Source organism: Astatotilapia calliptera, chromosome 16 (assembly GCF_900246225.1).
Source record: "Astatotilapia calliptera chromosome 16, fAstCal1.2, whole genome shotgun sequence".
Classification (NCBI taxonomy): domain Eukaryota; kingdom Metazoa; phylum Chordata; class Actinopteri; order Cichliformes; family Cichlidae; genus Astatotilapia; species Astatotilapia calliptera.
In genome coordinates this window covers 7,269,746-7,290,494 of record NC_039317.1, presented here as the reverse complement: position 1 = coordinate 7,290,494, position 20,749 = coordinate 7,269,746, and the positions used below count along the sequence as shown (strand labels likewise).

Below are 20,749 nucleotides of genomic sequence, written 5' to 3'. Positions count from 1 at the left end.
ATCAGTCCATCTCAGCAATCAACGTTTTGCAAGCCTAGACAACCTTGATGCTGGAGGATCCTGGATTAGCAAGCTTCTCCTATATCCTCTATTCATTATTGTTGATCCAGACTAAGGATGGGCCCGCTGCACAGGAAGACTGGATGAGAGTCTGCCAGTGGCTGTGTGAAGACCGCAGCGCTATGCTAAGGCACGTGGTAGGGTTTAAGTGATATATCCTGTCTTAAGACTCAACTGCAGCCTCGCCATGTGAAATAACAGTCCAGGAATACTTCCTCAGCGATGCCACCCCCTCCCTTTCTTTACCCCAATATTCCTCTACTGTTTGGCCCCCCAATCGGTTTACACAGCAGTTGTCATTAATTCTCCCTCTACTGGATTAAAGCAGTAACACAGTAATTACACCACTGTGCTCAACGTCAGCTTGCTTTTTCAAGATCAGGAAGTAATACTGTGTGGACAAGGCTATGAAAGTTGGTTGTATATTAATTTAATTAATTAATGTCATCGATGACGCACAGCAAGAAGTGAAATGATTAGAATTAGAAACAGAATATACTTGAAATCTCTCACAGCCTTGAAAAATGCACTGGCTGACTAAATGTCCATCGGCATATGCTGCATCTGTATTCTCCCTCCCACCTGTGTTTAGACAGTAGTTGCTAAAGATTCGCCATACAGGTCAGGGCCAAGGCAAACATCCAGCATCAGCTTACACGCTCCTAATCCTAACCTTAACCTGAGGGTCAAAATGCCTACAGACTGATCCTTAAAGACGAGAAAATAGCGAGCCACGCAGAGACGACTGTCTCTTCAGTACAAGAATAACTCCTATTCAGGCAGCTGGGGGCAATTATTTCTCAGAGAAGGTAATGCCAGTTTTATTAAGCTTCACAAACGTGTAAACAGTAGGGGTGCAACGATGCTCGTATCGATATTGAACCGTTCGATACAGTGCTTTCGGTTCGGTACGCATATGTATTGAACAATACAAAATTTTTAATTTATTTTATCAACTTTCCTTCTGACGATGCTGTCTGTGTTGAGCGCTCAGTGGATCTGCACTCGACAGTGCAGCCTAGGCGGAGTAGTCGAACGCAGATTCACTGAGTGCAGGGCAAGCTAGCGAGACAGAAGTTAAGCTCTGGTTGCAACATGGCAAATTGAACCTCCCCCACCCTCATTCAGATCTGGCGTTTGGAATTATTTTGGTTTTTATGTGACGTATGACTCTGAAGGTAAGCGAGTCATGTACTAAAGTAAAACAGTATGTTGGATGTGCCACGCAATGCTCAATTACATGGGTGGGAACTAGTGTGTTAGCGCAGTTAGCTCGTTAACGTGTTGACGCCGTCCAGCCCCACGCACGGGGCGATCCGCGGTAGCTCGTTAACGGAGATTTGCCGTGTTGTGGCATTAAGGTCATTTCAACGAGATTAACCTGAAAGCACTAGTGGGAACACAACGAATATGACTGCACATTTACGCCGACATCATCGTAGTGCAAAGACAAGTGGAAGCAGAAAAAAAAACAAGCAAGCATGCTACTAACCTTAGCCGAGTCATTTAGACAGCTGTTTAATATGCTGCTGAGAATATAGCCCAGAAGAAGCGGATAGTATAGCTTTTATTTTGGAAAGAGCCATTTCTCTGTAATAAACTCTCTTTTCCAAAGATGAGTGATTCCTCAATCAGATACAGGGCTTGCAATATCGCTAGCCCGACGTCCCGGAGCTAGCGATCTTTTCAGTCGGGCTACCAAAATCTATCTCTTCCCTGCCCATCGGGCTATTGTAGGAAAAATATATGTCAATGCTTTTGCATTCTTTCAGAAATGTAGCTGGGTAATTATGTCATTGGCATCGGTGAGCCACTGTCAATATGTGACATATTGAAGTCGCGTTTGAATTTGCGCTTGTTTTTTGTGCTGTCAGCGTTAATCTCGTTGAAATGACGTTAAGGCCACTAGTGGGAACACAACGAATATGACTGCACATTTACGCCGACATCATCCTCGTGCAAAGACAAGTGGAAGCAGACAAAAACAACAAGCACGCATGCTACAAACTTTACCCGAGTCATTTAGACAGCCGTTAGCACAGGATTCTCCTATGGGGACCTGATATGTTTAATATGCTGCTGAGAATATAGCCCAGAAGAAGCAGATAGTATAGCTTTTATTTTGGAAAGAGCCATTTCTCTGAAATAAACTCTTTTCCAAAGATGAGCGATTTCTCGATCAGATAGATTTATTATTTTTATTACTTTGTTGTTTCAGCAACATTAAATTTAAAAACTGTACTTTTGAGTTAGAATATATATTTATAATTTTAATAAATGACAAATTAAAAAGGCATGAACATTTTTTTGTATCGAAAAAATATCGAACCGTGACACCAAAGTATCGAACCGAACCGAGAATTTTGTGTATCGTTGCACCCCTAGTAAACAGGCCACGTGACATCGCAATTTAGACACCGTCTCAGTGGCAGAGGCACAGAAAGCCGTGCTTTAACTTGAAACAACTTGACATTCAGGGAGCTGATACGCCATGAAATCTACACATTCCTCTTGACTGAGGAAAAAAACAGATGGGTAAAAAAATAAAAGTATGAACCGCTACAGAGAAAAGACGAACTTAGACTGATTGCAGAGACAACCAAATCATAAGGAAAAAAATCTACATAAAACAAACACGCAGGGATGGAGGCTTATCCATCTGTTAGCTCAGACAGCCATTTACAGCACCTGACTGCCGCCACAGCCTCAAGGCTCGAATGCGGCCCTGGCAAGAGTCAAGCTCAGTGTGGAGTGACAGTGTCCTACCAATGCCTGGGGAGCGTGTCTCCACCAGATGACACCAGAGCCAAAGGGCCGAGCTTCAGACGGCGGCGAGGACAGATGACATGCATGCCGCTCGGTTCATCTGAGGGAGGGAGGCTTTTTAAAAAGGCTCTTTTGAACTAGGAGAGAAATGCGTGCGCGCTTGTGCGTGTGTGTGTTCGTGTGAAAGGTAGTTGCTGTCAGCCATGCAATTAACGAGAGGCCCCCTGATAACCACACTGGCATACGTTCGTCGCCACGCAGCAGCACAGGCGTGTTGTGACACTTGCAGACAGGCGGCCGCACTTATCCGGGCCTCCCAGTGGTCTTCATCAATCTGTTCCCCTTTTCAACAACAGACACTTGAAGACGTCACATACGCTCACATGGACATCAAGGAGAATACCACTTGAATTAAGAATTTAAATGTTATTTTTATGGCCGAAGACAGTCCACTGAACATTTATGACAACTCAACATCGAGAAACCAGAGAACTACAGCTCTATCTGCATCCAGCTTATACAGCGATTTAAATATAAATGATGCAGTTATCTTTGCTTCTCAGTCATTCAAGCTAACTGAAGCACTACCTGCTCTTATGGTTGCAGTTCAATTTAAAATAACATTACACATTAAAATATCAACTATAAAAGTGATTACATTTGTCATGTGCAATGTACAGGCTCATAGGATTGACTGTACAATTTTCAAGATTCACCTCTTCTGAATAAACAAAAGATTAAAATTCTATTAAAGTCAGGGTGTGCGAAGATGAAAAATTCCTCAATACTGCTACATGCAATGTTATAATATCATCTGGAAATCTGGTTAAAAAATAATAATACATTTGCATTTATAAATAGAGTCTGGTTAGAAGGCTTGGGTGGTATCAAGCTATAAAATGGTATGTAGGTATATAGATAGAATGCTCCTTGTTCCGATAAGATGACACTGATGTGCCATCGTGAGATGATATATTGTAGTGCACTGCACAAAAACCTAAGCGCAGCTTCTGATGAAGGAACATCCAGCTGAGCTCAGTGAGCTGTGAAACATGGGGCTGCAAGTCGCAAATGAAACGTAAATAGTAAACTTTAAGTATTTTGGGTTTACTCCTGTTGACAGAAGAGAGCCAGCCAGCACAAACAACAAATATAGACTATTTGTTGATAGAAGAGTAAACACAGCAACACTTCTGGATCTACATTTAGCCCGCTGACGTGCTGATGGTCTGCTCCCGTGACAAGAGTCATCAGGGCCTGCAATAAGCTGTGGAAGAAGTTATGAGCTTCCCAAACTAAGGAAGAAAATGATCAGTGTAGCTAACAATATGAGTGCTAGCATAAGCAGCCTTATTGTTAACATGCCTGTACTGAATGTGGTCATGCTACGCTGTGGTCCAGCAATTGTCAGTTTATCCTGCTATTACACGTAACAGATGCAGAAGCCTGGTATGTGCACTGCAAGCAATCTAGACTTCTAATTACACAATGGAATTTATATTTAATCATCAGTTATTTTCTATTAGTTGCAAGCTCCCAGTCACATTATCTCAACCTAATAGGTCCCTCACACGTACAGCAACTGCTCTGGAGGCTTCGTATAGACACCCGACACTAAATTCAAATTCAACTGTTGTCTAAAAATTGACTGTGCTCGCACAAACAGAAGACTTAAAAGTGTATCTTTGAGAGCGCACACGTATTGCTTCGAGCGAGCTGGGCATACCAAGGGGAGCCTCGACAAGCTGAGCCGGGGGTGGTGGTGTATTGGAATGATACGGGGGATGGACATACAGACACCTCTTTGAAAATGATACACTGCCCTGGCTGGCAGCAAGCGCCACTCCAGATCCCCTCAGACAGGCAGAGAGGATGCCAAGCAGTTGGGATTTAGACTGTAATGAGCATGGCTGCGCACACACTAAGACACACACACATGCACACACACACACACACACTCTAAGTGGCTATGTCGACTCAACAATGCAGCCAACTGCAAAGATTACACGGATGTGTGCAAAAGAGATGAACAACAAAGCAAAACTGATAGACCGATATGAATTCCTGGCCAATGCATACCAGCATAGTCACATACTAATACCAATTAGGGTGGCCATAGTGAGGCTCTATTTACACTAAAAAAAAAACACATAAAAGTACACACAAATAAAAACCTACACTTATGAGGACATTCCCCTCAGTCTCCTCCTGAAACCCATAACCTTCAGAAAAAGGATGCTTACAAACAAAGTCGACTAAAAATATTTGGGTAAATAAAATAAAAGAGGGAAGGTCTGCAAAAAACAAAGCAGACAACCACGTAAACGCACACACACACTTTTTTTATATATATATATATATATATATATATATATATAACATCGTAATACTGTTTAACTTTCGCAGTTATTGCCAAACCTCTTGCACTCAAGTTGTGTCTAACAATGTTTTCAGATTTCAGCTCATAAACTGACATAAAATGTTAAATATTATCATAACCAGCTGAAGTGATGATCAACACAACAAATATGACTTCCTAGACCTTATTACTCCATCCTATCAAACATGTAACGAGGTTACCAAAGACAAAACAAAGAGTGTAGTTTGATTGAGCTCAATAGTGTAGCTGGATGGGCCTGTTTTTCCCCCCTGACCTTCATGTGTCAAGACTTAAAAATTTAATTTTTTAATTGTGGACTTTCCAGCCTCGCATCAAACCTCTTGGTCTCTTAGAAAGAAAGGATATAATTGGGAGGCAGGAAGTTCCAGCTGAGGACGTGATTGGCCAAAGCCAAGTAGCGCTGGAAGACAGAAGACATCTGGGCATTGAGGTTTTCTCGGCGGCTGAACTCCTGCAGCACCTCCATGGTCATCATGAAGATCTGGCGGAGGCCGTCCTCCTAGAAGAAGTGGATGGAAGAACAGATGGATGCATGAGTTAAAGAGCAATAAAGTGAATACGTCAGGAGAGCGTAGAGGACAGGTGGGACAGCGGGGGACAAACCTGGAACAGTCGCTTGCAGTTACCGTGGAACTCCATGCTGAGGCCAATGCTGCTGGTCTTACTGGAGCTGGAGAACTCACTGAGCAGAGCGGTCAGGATGGAGCAGGCCAGCGTTTGCTGCAGAAGAGAATGATTGTATGATTGTGCAGGTCAATGGTTACATAAAAAGTTACACTAACATCCATCTTTTTCGAAGATTATTTGTCACGAGCCGGAAAGAAGGAAACCTCTTGAGGCCTCACGTGAAAAGACCGTCTGCTAACTGCAAACACAGATGATTAAAGGGCGCATGTTACAGTTATCCCCATCTGCACTTTTTTTATTCTTGGAGTCAAGTAGAGTAACTTTACATGATTTACAGTTTCCTTATTCTTAATGCAGCTCACCGCTCCAAATAAAGCACCTGTCTTCTGATTGGCTGCACAAAAGATTTCAGAAGTGGTTGGAGAAGCTTTGCCGACAGCCAAAACGCAGCATCCTATCTGAAGCCTGAGCTTTGGTTTACAGGAATTACATGTATACACACTGATCTCATTGTTTAAAACTGAGGACATGTTTATTATGAGCAACTGCAACTTTAACAGTGAAAAACATCCGTAAGTGTACATGTTTTAGAGCGTGCTGTTGATGAATGTCCCGCGATACACAAATTGGAGAAGAAGCGAAACAAAAACAAGTTGTGGTTGGTAACAGGAGCACTAACTGGACAGCAGAGAAAACAAAAAATTAGAAAACACTTTGTGTTGCCTTTTGTATGAGCTTGTCTATGGACCAGCAAGAAGATATCCAGTGATGACTGGATATAAAAAGGACGAATCAACCCATTATATCCTTAAATTTCTTGTTCATCCAAAAGATAAACAATGATTAAAAATAAAGAAAAAAAGAAAAAAGAATCTGAACAAGAGTTGCTTGATTAATATGTCTCAACAACTAATTATTGATTTTGAAATTCAATATTTAAAACACTGTACAAATTTCAATTAAAAAAAATTAGGATGCTGTAAAAATGTAAATAAAAACAGCAATGATTTGCAATTCTCATAAGCTCACCTTTTATTCACAATAGAGCACAGAAAATTATTAAACAGAGAAAATTTATCATTAAGAAAAATATTAGCTCATTTCAAATTTGATGGTAACAAAAGCTCTCAAAAAAGTTGGAATCGGGCAGCAAAAGTGGTACCAAAGAGAAACAGCTGGGGGATTATTTGGCAGCTAATTAGGTAAACTGGCAACAGGTCAATAACATGATTAGGTATAAAAAGAGAATCTTAAGGAGTGTCTCAGAGGTAAAGGTTTACCAGTCTGCAAAAAACCCCCACTACAAACAGTGGAATAGTTTATGAAAGAAAGTCCTTGAGGTAAACTTGTGAAGATAATATTAAAAGATTCCGAAAATCTGGAGAAATCTCTGCGTGCAAAGGACAAGGCCAAATATTGACACTCGATGCCTGTGATCTTTGGAGCATATGCTCCCATTGAGATGAGGCCTTTTTCAGGGAAGGCCTTGAATATTTCCTAAACCACATACTGCATCTATAACAAGAGCATGGCTTCACAGTGGAAGAGTTCAGCCGCTGAAGTGGCCTGTGCAGACCTTTTACCAATTATAAAAACATTTTGGCACATAATTCAATGAAAAATACATCAAAGACCCAGGACTGTGAACAGCTACAATCCTTTATCTGACAAGAATGGGACAGCATTCTTCTCCCAGAGGTCCAGCAGTGGGTCAGTTCCCAGATGTTTACACAATGTTGCTGCTACACAATGTTGTTGCTACACAGTGAGAAACATGGTCCTGTCCCATCCTTATTCTGTGCTCCCTTGTGAATAAAATATTGGTTTATTAGATTCAGTTTTTATTGACATTTTACAGTGTTCAACTTCAACGTCTGACGAAGACGTCATAACCAAAAAAGGGCTTTAGGGCCAGATTCAAAAGACTGGGGGAACATGGTGTCATTAGAAGGTGACCATTTGGGGGATTTCAGTGCAAACAACAACAAATAAGTTTGTGCATGATCAATAAAATTCAGTCTGATTTGTAGGGGGCGGAAAAAAAGCACTTTTAGCCCTTTACACAACATAGTTGCCTTCTCGTATGAGAAACAAATGAAGTAGTGCCACCTACTGGATTAGGATTTCTTTTCAGAGCAGCATGCTGAAGTCATATGATTATATTTTCTATATATGGGAGACAATTATTTTGCATTTAATGAGCAAATGTGGTAAGGCGCACAAGTACTCTGGCATTAATTTTATACCCTGGTATGTTTTTTTCCCCTTTTTTCTCTCATAATAATCGAAGCACAGGTCCTCGATGTCCTTTCTTTTAACCGCAAGAACATGCCTGAAGCTGCTTTCTCAACATAGCCTTTGTGCCATTTCTTTCTCTCTTTTTTTGTTTTCCAACTGCGCTGTAATCTGAGCCAGATCTGAACCAGGGAGCCAGTGAGGCTCACCAAGCCCCAAATATAACAGATACGAATCAAAGCTTTAATCCAGTTTTACTAACAGGAAGTTACTCAATACTTTCCATTAATTGTGCACATTTGCAAAGTCTGGATAACTTCTTCCATCTTTTTGGGCAATTACTCAGTTATTCTGACAGTGTATAAATGTGAAGTCTTGGAGCCATAATGTCTCAACTGTTGTTTCTTTTCAATTTATCTGTGCAAATGTATGATGAATGAAACCTAAAAATCCTCATATTTAAAAATAAACGAACAAAGACAAAAACCTTTTTCCCCTCTCTTGCTTAACCTGATGATGATCAATCCCGCCCCCCGTTTGGCAAATCTGATCACGCCGCCATCTTCCTCATGCCAAAATACAAACAAAGGCTGAAACAGGAAGTTCCGGTTCAGAGGAAGGTCGCGCGCTGGACGGATCAATCGGTGGCCGCGTTACAGGACGCACTCGATGACGCAGACTGGGGCATGTTCAGAAACAGCTCCGACGATGACGTCAACGTGTTTACGGAAGCGGTTGTGGGATTCATCGGGAAACTAGCGGATGATACCGTGGAGACAAAGACTATCACAACGTTTCCCAACCAGAAGCCGTGGGTGGATAAAACCATCCGCGACGCTCTGAGATCCCGCACCGCTGCCTACAACACGGGACTCATGACGGGGGACATGGACCCGTACAAAGCCGCGTCATATAACGTGCGGAGGGCGGTGAAAGAGGCGAAGCAGCGCTACGGGAGGAAACTAGAGTCACAACTCCAACAGAGTGACTCTAGGAGCCTGTGGCGGGGACTAAGGACAATAACGGACTATAAAGCACCAACAACCGGTATGACGAACGCGGCCGTGACTCTGGCAGACGAGCTGAACACTTTCTATGCTCGCTTCGAGGCTGCAGCTAAGGTCTCCAACAATGCTAGTGTTAGCGGCGCTAACGGCTGCAGACAGGAAGATACTGCCAGCACCGGAAACGTTCTCGTCATCTCCGAGCATGAAGTAAGGAGAGCCTTCAAGAGAGTGAACACCAGGAAAGCAGCAGGACCAGACGGCATCCCAGGTCGTATCCTAAGAGACTGCGCATACCAGCTAGCTCCTGTGTTCACTGAGATATTCAACATCTCTTTATCTCAGTCGGTGATCCCCACATGCTTCAAAGAGTCCATCATTGTTCCTGTCCCGAAGAAACCCCACCCTGCTTCTCTCAATGACTATCGCCCTGTAGCCCTCACCTCAGTAGTGATGAAGTGCTTTGAACGCCTGGTCAGAGACTTCATCATTTCTTCACTACCAGACACACTGGACCCACTACAGTTCGCTTACCGTCCAAATCGTTCCACAGACGATGCCATCTCTCATCTCCTCCACACATCACTCACTCACTTGGACACTAGAAGGGGGAATTATGTTAAAATGCTCTTCATAGACTACAGCTCTGCATTTAACACCATAATTCCCTCCACACTCACCACCAAGCTGGAGCATCTGGGACTCAGCTCATCTATGTGTCAGTGGATCTCCAACTTCCTAACTGGCAGACCACAGGCAGTAAGGATGGGCGGACATGTCTCAGCCTCCACCACTCTCAGCACTGGAGCCCCCCAGGGGTGTGTTCTGAGCCCCCTGCTGTACTCTTTGTACACATATGACTGTGTGGCCACTACCAGCTCCACCACCATCATCAAGTTTGCTGACGACACCGTCGTGGTGGGCCTGATCTCTGATAACAACGAGACGGCCTACCTGAAGGAGATTAGGAATCTGGAGAACTGGTGCCAGAGGAACAACCTCCTTCTAAACGTCAGTAAGACAAAGGAGCTGATAGTGGACTTCAGCACTAAGCAGGAGAGGAACTACCAGACCCCCGTCATCAACGAGTGCCCAGTGGAGAGAGTGGACAGCTTCAAATACCTCGGAGTTCACATCACGCAGGACCTGTCATGGTCCTGTCACATCAACACCGTGGTGAAAAAGGCCCGTCAGCGTCTCTACCACCTCAGACGCTTGAGAGACTTCCAACTGCCCTCCAAGGTGCTCAGGAACTTTTACTCGTGCACCATAGAGAGCATCCTGGCGGGAAACATCTTAACCTGGTTCGGGAACAGCACCATGCAGGACAGACGAGCTCTACAGAGGGTTGTGCGGTCAGCTGAGCGCACCATCCGCTCCGAGCTCCCTGACCTGCACTCAATCTACAGCAGGCGGTGCTGGACCAAGGCCAGGAAGATCGTGAAGGACCTCAGCCATCCCAACAACAGACTGTTCTCTCTGTTGAGGTCAGGAAAGCGATTCCGCTCCCTGAAGACCAACACAGAGAGACTGAGGAGGAACTTCTTCCCGCAGGCGATACGGTCTCTCAATCACACCCCCACACAGTACTGACCCACACATACAGTTCTTACACACACACTGGACTTTCTGGACTTTGGTTTTGCACAACACTGGTCACTATATTCTTCATTTCCGGTTAATACTTGTACAGCTGCTGTTATTGTGTATATATTTATTTATATTTAGATTTCTTCATACATTCTTATATAGTTCTATATTGTGTATTTTGTTGTACAGTTATTTTATTTTCAACTTTAATTTATATATTTTATCTTATTCTTTCCCAGTTAAATTTACCCTTCATTCTAATTTGTGTTGTACAGTTATTTCATTTTTAACCTTAATTTATATTTTATTCCTTCCTAGTTAAATTTACCCTTTTTAATTTTTCATATTTATTTCCTATCTTATTCATAGCCTTTTCCTTTTTTGTTTTCTTTAGGTCACGAGCAGTTGTCCAAGCATTTCACTACATATCGTACTGTGTATGACTGTGTACGTGACAAATAAAATTTGAATTTGATGATTGATTTTGTGTACATTGTAACTAACAACACGTACTCTTTAGGCCACTGAGAGCTACTCATGTATTATTCAGCTGCGTCTCTCTCACCACTGCAGGGTTCCCGCTGCTGATGAGCTGTCCGACCTCGAGTAAGATGCTTTTGCAGTTGATGCTTTTGTCCAGCGAGCCTCTCTTCACGATGACCGCCACAGCTAGCAGGATCTGCTCACGCACATATTTCTGCAGACTAGAAGGAACAGGAAGGCATTCTGATTTATTTTTCCCGCATCCAAAACATTAAGTTCTACTGGCATTTTTGTAGTGAGGTCTGTAAAAGCTCTACATATTTAATAATATAGTAAACCACAAAGGTTTTGTAATGCATTTATTATTGTTTCTTACTTGGGTCGCTGCAAAACGTAGGTGAGAAGGAATGCCCGGAGTGACTCAATGCTGGTCTTTTCCAGCAGGATCCACTCCCGCACGACAGCCTCCATGATGGCTGTGGCTGCCTGGAAAAGCACATAGTCCACCTTACTGGTCTCTGGAGAGGGAAAAAATAACGGGACAAAAGAGAAATATTAGAAGTGAAAAAGATAGTGGGGGAAAAAAAAGGTTGAAAATAATGGGTTAAATAATAATATTTAACATAATGACATTGAAGACATTGTGAATGCTTCCTGGCCATCCAGTGTAGATGTCAGTGAAACTGTTGGGAAGACAACGATGGAGAAACGTGAACATTTTCTTTGTACTCTATAATCTGCAGATTCTGACAGAAATCTGCAACTATCCTTTGAAGCACCGCTCCTCTAAAACAGCCATAAGGATAATTATTAGGTCATATGTAAATAACAAAATAACTTTATAACTTAAAGCAAAACTGAGAAACATAAAGTCCGAAACAAGTCTTTATATTAAGGCCATCAGTCAAACAATACTGTTTGGTCTGGGTCTGAACAGAGCGCGTTGTGTGTGACGTCTTCTTTGCGGCCGCTTTGAGCGCTCACACTAGAGCGCGTTTGCTGTCACATTTTATTTGTAGTGTGAACAAGCAGCCAAAAAAAATCAGATTTGATAAAAAAAAATCAGAATTGAGCATTAAGACCTGCAGTGTGAACGTAGCCTAAGTTGCTTCCATGTGACTGACTGTGACTAAGATGCAAGTTTCTCCTCTTTAGCCTCAAATATTTTCAGAAAGTTTCAAATTTCAGTTTTTAATTTATCTTTAGCCCAGTCTCCCTTGTACTGAGCTCAGGAGGATGTTAATAGATAAAGGTCCACCAATATCATGAAAAATGTAACTTGCGTTACTGATGCATCGGTGAACAGTGCTGTCCGACATCATCCTGAGCCCACACAGTCATCTTTAACCACAAAATCAGGTTTGCTTTCAACGCAATGCCATCCCAGCGTCTATTCAGGACGAGACTTTTTTTAACGTGTACATTTTAATTGTCGAACTATGCAGCTGCTCACACAATGGGGAACTTTCTCCATTCATATTTGTGAGAGACACTTTCTATAGGCAATTATGTAACCATTTAACCCTACCTGGTAGTCAGTTACACGTATGGATTTCTTTTAACATGAGACAACACAGACAATTTTTTCAACCTGTTATTGCCACGAAATTTACAGTGGACTCTGTACCATTAGCAATCAAACATAAGGTTCAAATCAGTAAAACTGTACAGTTAACACAATGTCCACATATCTCTGTTGATGGGGTTTGCAACAAAAAGCCAATGAATACTCATATTTTGTTTTCAAAGCTGCACAGCTCACATGTTTTCATACAGTACATAAGTCACGGATCAAACAATAATAATATTCTGTACACATGAGACTCCACATACAGACCACATCACTAAAATGTCTAGATCATACCCACAAACACCACAGGTGAAGGTTTATGACAGGAAAAAAACATGAAGGGGAGAAGACACTGAGTAGCCTTTATAAGATAAACTCATATTTATAAAACAATATGCAAGTTAAAATATTAAATACAATGCTTACCCAAGATGTGCTTGCAAATGGCAAAGGGGGACTTGGACTTCCTGAAGGAGAGGAATACATGTTCAGCATGCTGTCTCTGCTCTGTGCTGACCATAGACGGCGGTGCCTGTAAAACACAAAACAAAGTCAGTTTTCTGCAAGTGAGGTCGAACCACTTACACACAGCTTTTAAACAGGACATCAACTCTTCTCCACTGAATGACTTTGAATTAAATACCACTTTCAAAGCTTTAACAGAAGATGGCAATTTTCGAATGGCTTAACTTGTTAGCACAGTGCTGATAAAAAGTATATTTACTTCTACATCAGCTTTCAAACCAGGTTTGCAAATTTGCAACACTAGTTCTAATAAAGCTGGTCTGTATGGGAGGTTTCTAAAACCTTTTTTAAACTGAGGATTAAAGGGTTAAGAGCTCTGCGATACAAATGAGAGACGCCCCATGTAGTTATTTAAAAGCAATCAATAAAATCTTATTATGTAATGAATGGGGAGCCAGTGTAATTTGTCTGGGATTGTTTTACGAGTTCCCCGTGAGTTGCCTGGTTGCTGTTTAGTACCTGCTGTAAACAGGCGACAGCTGCATCACTTAGAAAACAACAGAATAGGGTGTAGTAGTAGTAATATTTCAGAGACAGACTTGCATAAGTAAGTCTTAAGTACAGTTTTGTTGCCCAGGAAAATAAAAGGCAAACAAATTGTTTTAAACTACTAAGATATGCAATAGAAATAAACATTTTAAAGGGAATATGGTAGAATGATTATCTGTATTCTACCTGATGTTATTGTTTGTATTTGTGAAGTGTTGTTTTATCCAATTTTCATTTTACTTTCATATTAAAATCAATAAATCCTAGTCTGTATGAACTTACATGGCTAATAGCAAACATTTGAGATATTTGACAGGACACTACACAAATGGACTGAGTCGTGTTTTTTTGTTTCTCTCTTTGTTATTAAATGTAATCAATCAGTCAATCCATTCCACCATCTAACAGCTTCTGTGCTATTAGAACTGAAAGATGAGCCCTGACTGGCAGCCACTCACTCAGCTCAATGGCAATGCCCCGAGGACAGAAAGCATCACTAAGATTGGAGACAGTACACAGTACAGTATGTACAGTGTACAGAGGAAATGTCTCGTTATAAAAATCAATACTATCGTAAAACTTGGCAGCAAATACTGTTTTTGTACCTTACAGAAGCACACAAAATAACGACAGAAAGCTTCATAAGAATGAAAAATCTAACTAACTCCAAATACACAGAAATAAAAGTGAGATAGTGCAACACAGAAATTTCTATTGAGCACGCTCGCCATGATACAGCTCAGCAGGAAAGTCACATTCCAGACCTAATTGCAGTAAAAGCAGCTCTGCGGCGAAAGGCAGCAGAGGAAAGAAAGGCCTTTTTATCTGAGAGCGCAGACACGCGTACACATACACAGACTTCATTTTTTAAGCCACATAAACTACCATGGTCAGATGGCAGACAATGCACTAAAATATAATACAATCTATCATCTCCCTTGATAGTAAAACATAAATGTAAAACAGATAAAGCTGCCACAATGACACGCAGTAAATAAAACGCAGAGCAATAAGAATCAAGATCATACTATGTTAGAAATGTACTGTTTATATTCTCAGCAGCATATGTAGCAGAGTAGTATCACAGACAACCACTGTTGTGGGGTCAAGCTGTGTCTTCATGTTAAGCATATCTCAACTGCTATAGGGTGAAAGGCACGGTACACCCTAAACAGGTCGCCAGTCTACCGCAGAGAGACAGGCGATCATTCACGCCCACATTTCCACCTATAGACAATTTAGAATCACCAGTTATGCTATCATGCACGCATGAATGTCTTTGACCTGTGTGATGAAGCCGGAATACCCAGTCTCCACACAGAAAACCCCGGCCAACTGGGGGATTCAAACCAACTCGGAAGTTGCTAACAAATTTGTGCAGGGACAACATCCACAATTAGTCTAACAACACATCTTTATAAGAGAAGAGAAATAAGCTTTGATTTTAGGCCTGAATCAATGAGAGGCACAAAAATGACAAGAAACATTATGTAGGCATTTAGTCATAGAACCGGAAAAGTATGAGGTGTGGTCGCACTCCTGACATTTAGACAAAAAAAAACAAAACCCAGTATCAGCTGGGCTCTGCTTTCTAGGATAAGAGTGTTAGACTTAACTTTTTTTTTTTTTTAATGAATGTTATGTCTTTTATAAAGGGCAAAACCTTCATATTCAGCTTTTGTAACTAAAAACAAAACAAAATTATTTTCTAGGATCTTAATAGAATTTTATTCTTTGGGTCAAAACATTTTACTTTTGAGTTTCACTGCGTAGTAATGTTACCATCACCTCACAAGGTGTAGTATTGTATTTAAATGAAAAACCAAAGATACTGCTGCATCATTGCACACATTTAGAAAAGCCATCCTTGGACCTACATGGATCACTCGGTGGGCTGGTTCCCCTGGCTGCATGTATAACACTCCTATTCTAGAGTGCACTAGTCCCAAAAAAATTTACCTGATAAGCATAATGTTAACATACGGTCACACACTGTGTTGATATAGACAGTCACTTTATTAGGGAAAACTGAATATCTAATCAGCCAACAACTTGGCAGCAACTCACTGCACTTAGGCCATGGTCAACAGGACCTGCTAAAGTTGAAACAATGCATCAGACGGGAAAAAAGGTGATTTAAATTACTTTGAATGTTATATGGTTGTTGGCGCCAGACAGGCCGGTCTGAGTATTTCAGAAACTGCTGATTTACTGCCATTTTCCCCACACAGCCATCTCTAGGTTTCACAGAGAATGATCCGGAAAAGACAAAACATCCAGTGAGCCCCAGTTCTCTGGATGAAAATGCCTTGTTGTTGTCAGAGGTCAGAGTAGGGAAGTCGAGCAGAGTCACAATAACTCATAATGAGGTCTCTGAATGCACATCACACCAAACCCTGAAGGAGATGGACTACAGCAGCAGCAGCAGCAGAATTGGAAAACAAAAGTCTGCTGTGACATTCGGATGGTACGGTCAGAATTTGAAAGCATGGATCTGTCGTTCCTTGTATCAACATTTACCAAAGGAAATTATTCCAGCACCTTGCTGAATGTTTTCCATGAATAATTAAAAGTTCTTAAGGCATAACGAGAGTCCAACTCGGTACTAGCAACGTGTACTTAGCCAAGTGACCCGTGTGTGTGTGTACATGAATCCATAAAACAAGAGGAGCTTGATAAGCAGACATCACGAAGACACCTGCTGCTGACTGAAATATGAACATTTAGGACTTGTGCGTTTGCTAGAACATATTGTTCTCCTAACTGTGCATGACATCAGAAAGGGTGATTTTAGTTTTAAACCCTAACAAGATGGCAGAAAGTACGAGCAGACTGCAGCTAGCACTCAGACTCATGACATGCACATGGTTAGCCACTTGCTCTTAGCTGAAGTATTCAGCCTAATTTGTAGCAACGGGAGCTGTTACGAGAGGAGGGCAGAGGGTCAAACACTTGATGCGAGCGAGTGTTGGAGGAAGCACGGGATAAGCTAGCAACAGTGATATCGAGTACACCGCACCGAGATGCTCAGAGTACAAAAAAAACTTGATGTAACGGCTGAAAGAGCACCGACACGAACCGCTGAAGTTTGTGGAAAACTGAGCCACATTGGAAAGCGTCCAAACACGGAGAAATATTTTAAGGTGATGGTGCCGTGTGATAGGAACGACAGGGAACAGCGGGAGAAATGTTTGGAGAAAGAGCGGATTCTTTTTTTTTCTCTGCGGGATGGAGACAACCCAGGCGCTGCGCCACGCATCGCTCACATTCTCCGGTAAAAACTGAACACATTAATAAACAACAACCGGGACCAAAATGACCCCCGCCGGAGCCCCCAACCGCCTAACTCCACCCAAGACTGAGTTAAGATACGTTCACCGTCCTTCCCAGGGCCGCAGACCGGCAGTGAATGTCTCACCATTAAAACTTTGGCAGCGCTTTCCAGCTGTGTGATCACTTCTGGTGCACCGACCGCCGCCATCATCGTCGTCCCTCTCCAATGACGCGCCATGCGCTCTGCATTGTGGGATTACTGCGCTGGTTACCCGTCGCGTGCACACGGCGGGTTGTGTAACCACAACAAGTTTGTGGTTGCCAGTGTGACGGCTCGTGCAGCCAGCAACATATTCAGTTATTATCATCATCATCATTATTGGTGTTGTTGTTGTTGGGAATGGATTAGAAGTAGATACATCCACAATCGACCTGAAAATTAGAAGTTAGATTACATCCACAATCGACCTGAACTAAGAATAGTACAATATATACATATATATACATACATACATACATACATAAGTCACTTATAAATAAATATTTGGAAAAGAAACATGTGTAGTTGTAGCAGCAAACAGTGTGTTAAGTGGATGCGTTGTACAGGGAGATGGCCACAGGCAGGAAAGATTTCCTGTGTCGTTCAGTGGTGCTTTTCGGTAATCTCAGTCTCTCACTGAACGAGCTCCTGTGACTGACCAACATGTCATGGAGTGGGTGGGAGGTGTTATCCAACATTGTCTTTATCTTGGACAGCATCCGCCTCTCCGACACCACCTTGAGGGAGTCCAGCTCCATCCCCACAACATTGCTGGCCTTACGGATCAGTTTATTAAGTCTGTTGGCATCTGCGACCCTCAGCCTGCTCCCCCAGCATGCAACAGCATAGAGGATCGCACTGGCCACCACAGACTCATAGAAAATCCTCAGCATTTTCTGGCAGATGTTGAAGGACCTCAGTCGCCTCAAAAAATAGAGACGACTCTGGCCCTTCCTGTAAAGTGCTGTGGTGTTTTTAGCCCAGTCCAGTTTATTGTCAATGTGTACTCCAAGGTATTTATAGTCCTCCACAATGTCAACACTGACCCCCTGGATTGAAACAGGGGTCAAGTGTTTCCTGGTCTTCCTGAAGTCCACGATCAGTTCCTTGGTCTTTGCCACGTTGAGCTGCAGATGATTCTGCTCACACCACGTGACAAAGGAGTCGACCACAGCCCGGTACTCTGTCTCATCATCCCTGCTGATGCATCCAACCACCGCAGAGTCATCAGAAAACTTCTGAAGATGGCAGGTCTCTGTGCAGTGGCTGAAGTCTGTGGTGTAGAGGGTGAAGAGGAAGGGGGAGAGGACAGTCCCCTGTGGTGCCCCTGTGTTGCTAATCACCTTGTCAGACACACACTGTGGGAGACGTACATATTGTGGTCTTCCTGTCAGGTAATCAACAATCCAGGACACCAGAGAAGCATCCACCTGCATCGCTGCTAACTTATCACCCAGGAGGGTCGGCCTGATGGTGTTGAAAGCACTGGAAAAGTCAAAAAACATGACCCTCACAGTGCTCGCCGGCTGGTCCAGATGGGTGTAGACACGATTGAGCAGGTAGATGATGGCGTCCTCTGTTCCGAGACGAGGCTGATAAGCGAACTGAAGGGGATCCAGATGTGGTCTTACTATGGGTCGCAGCTGGTCCAGGATGAGCCTTTCCAGGGTCTTCATGATGTGGGAGGTCAGTGCCACGGGCCTGTAATCCTGGGGGCCACTGGGACGAGGCGTCTTTGGTACAGGGACGAGGCATGATGTCTTCCACATCACCGGGACCCTCTGCAGACTCAGACTCAGCATAAACAGTTTATGAAAGACTCCACACAGCTGGGGGGCACAGGCCTTGAGGACAAGGGGACTCACTCCGTCTGGTCCAGCAGACTTGCCTGAGTGAAGTCTCCTCATTTGCATCTCAACCTGGTATTGAGTGAAGGTGATGGGTGGGGGAGGGGTGTCAGGAATCTCACAGGAGGCAACATGTGAAGAGAGAGGCTGGCACAGTGGTGTGGCTCTGGATTCCAGGCTGACTGCAGGTGAGGTTGTGGGGGTGGGAGCAGACACTGTGGTGTCGAATCTATTGAAAAACAGATTCAACTCGTCGGCTCTATTCTCACCTCCCTCAGCTCCCCTGCTGTTGGTTGGCCTGAATCCAGTGATGGTCTTCATGCCCCTCCACACCTCTCTCATGCTGTTCTGCTGGAGTTTCCACTCCAGCTTCCTCCTGTAATTGTCCTTAGCCTCTCTGATCTTGTCCTTTAGTAACACCTGGACCTTCCTCACCTCCTCTTTGTTGCCCCCTCTGAAAGCCCTCTTCTTGTTGTTGAGGAGGGCTTTGATGTCCTTAGTCACCCACGGCTTGTTATTTGGGTAACAATGAACAGTCTGAGCTGGAACAATGGAGTCGGTGCAGAAAGTTATGTAGTCTGTGATACACTCAGTAAGCCCATTGATGTCCTCGGCGTGAGGCTCACAGAGTGTTTCCCAGTCGGTCACCTCGAAACAGCCCTGTAGTTCCGCTATTGCCTCCTCTGACCACCTCCTAACAGTCCTGGTGGTCACAGGTTCCCTCCTCACAATTGGCACATAGCGGGGGGTGAGGTGAATCAGGTTATGATCTGACCTACCAAGTGGGGGGAGGGAGGAGGAGCTGTATGCATCCTTGACGTTAGCATACAGTAAGTCTAAAGTTTTCTCTCCCCTGGTGGGACAGTCCACATATTGTTTGAATGTTGGTAGTGTATTGTCCAGTGATACATGGTTGAAGTCACCCGAGATCACAATAAAGGCACTCGGGTGCTGAGTCTGTAGCCGAGCTATGGCAGAGTGGATAGTGTCACATGCAGCTGTGGGGTTAGCAGAGGGGGGAACATAAACAGCCACCAAGATGACGTGAGAGAATTCCCTGGGTAAATAATACGGCCTGAGTCCAACAGCACACAGTTCAGTGTCCGGGCAACAAATCCTTTCTTTGATTGTTATGTTGGCAGGGTTACACCACCGGTTGTTAACTAAAACAGCAAGCCCACCTCCTTTACGCTTACCGCTAGCGATGCTGTCCCTGTCCGCCCGAACAGTGTGGAAGCCTTCCACGGAAGCATTCTCATCGGGAATGACCTGGTGCAGCCATGATTCGGTGAAACACATCAGGCTACACTCTCGGTATTCCCTCTGACTCCGTACCAGTGCTGAGAGCTCGTCGATTTTACTTGCCAACGATCGCACATTTCCCATCACGATAGACGGCAGACACGGTTTAAACCTCCTCCTCGCTTCGAGCCTCCGCTGTCTCACCGTCACCTTTTTTCTTCTCTTCTGTCCTTGACCTCTGCATCCCCGATGTGTTTTCCTCCAAATTTCAGCTGGTACTTCTGCGGGCACTTCTGCGGGCCTGGCCAGCGCGCCGGCCGGCATCAGGGCGATCAGCTGATCTGAATGTTATTCTTGGATTTTTTTTTTTTTAATTTAAATCAACATTTGTTTAAACGTACACACGTATACTTATAAGTTACTAATAAGTTTTTTGTTCTTTACTATTGCAATAACGGTTGCATTTCTGTCATATTTCTTGAGATCAAATTCGCCCATATGTGGCCATGAAGCTAAATACTCCTGTTCTTTGTAACAACAAACTGTAATCAGTATGGAACTTCTGTGTCATGTTCCTTTTATAAAGTAATTCACGAG

The 20,749-nt window shown here is 43.3% G+C and overlaps 1 protein-coding gene across 1 annotated transcript in view; it reads right to left on the bottom strand.

Annotated features, from left to right (window-relative positions):
- The window catches only part of xpo4 (exportin 4), a 57,296-nt gene extending 39,861 nt beyond the window's left edge, over nucleotides 1-17,435 (bottom strand). The window contains exons 1-6 of the mRNA XM_026144589.1: nucleotides 17,169-17,435; nucleotides 13,163-13,268; nucleotides 11,543-11,684; nucleotides 11,249-11,387; nucleotides 5,831-5,947; nucleotides 5,573-5,726 (exon numbers count right to left, since the gene is read on the bottom strand). Of these exons, the coding sequence (XP_026000374.1) occupies nucleotides 5,573-5,726; nucleotides 5,831-5,947; nucleotides 11,249-11,387; nucleotides 11,543-11,684; nucleotides 13,163-13,268; nucleotides 17,169-17,261 (751 nt within the window). The 5' untranslated portion in view covers nucleotides 17,262-17,435. The remainder of the gene's footprint in view (nucleotides 1-5,572; nucleotides 5,727-5,830; nucleotides 5,948-11,248; nucleotides 11,388-11,542; nucleotides 11,685-13,162; nucleotides 13,269-17,168) is intronic.
- Between the last annotated feature and the right edge of the window lie 3,314 nt (nucleotides 17,436-20,749).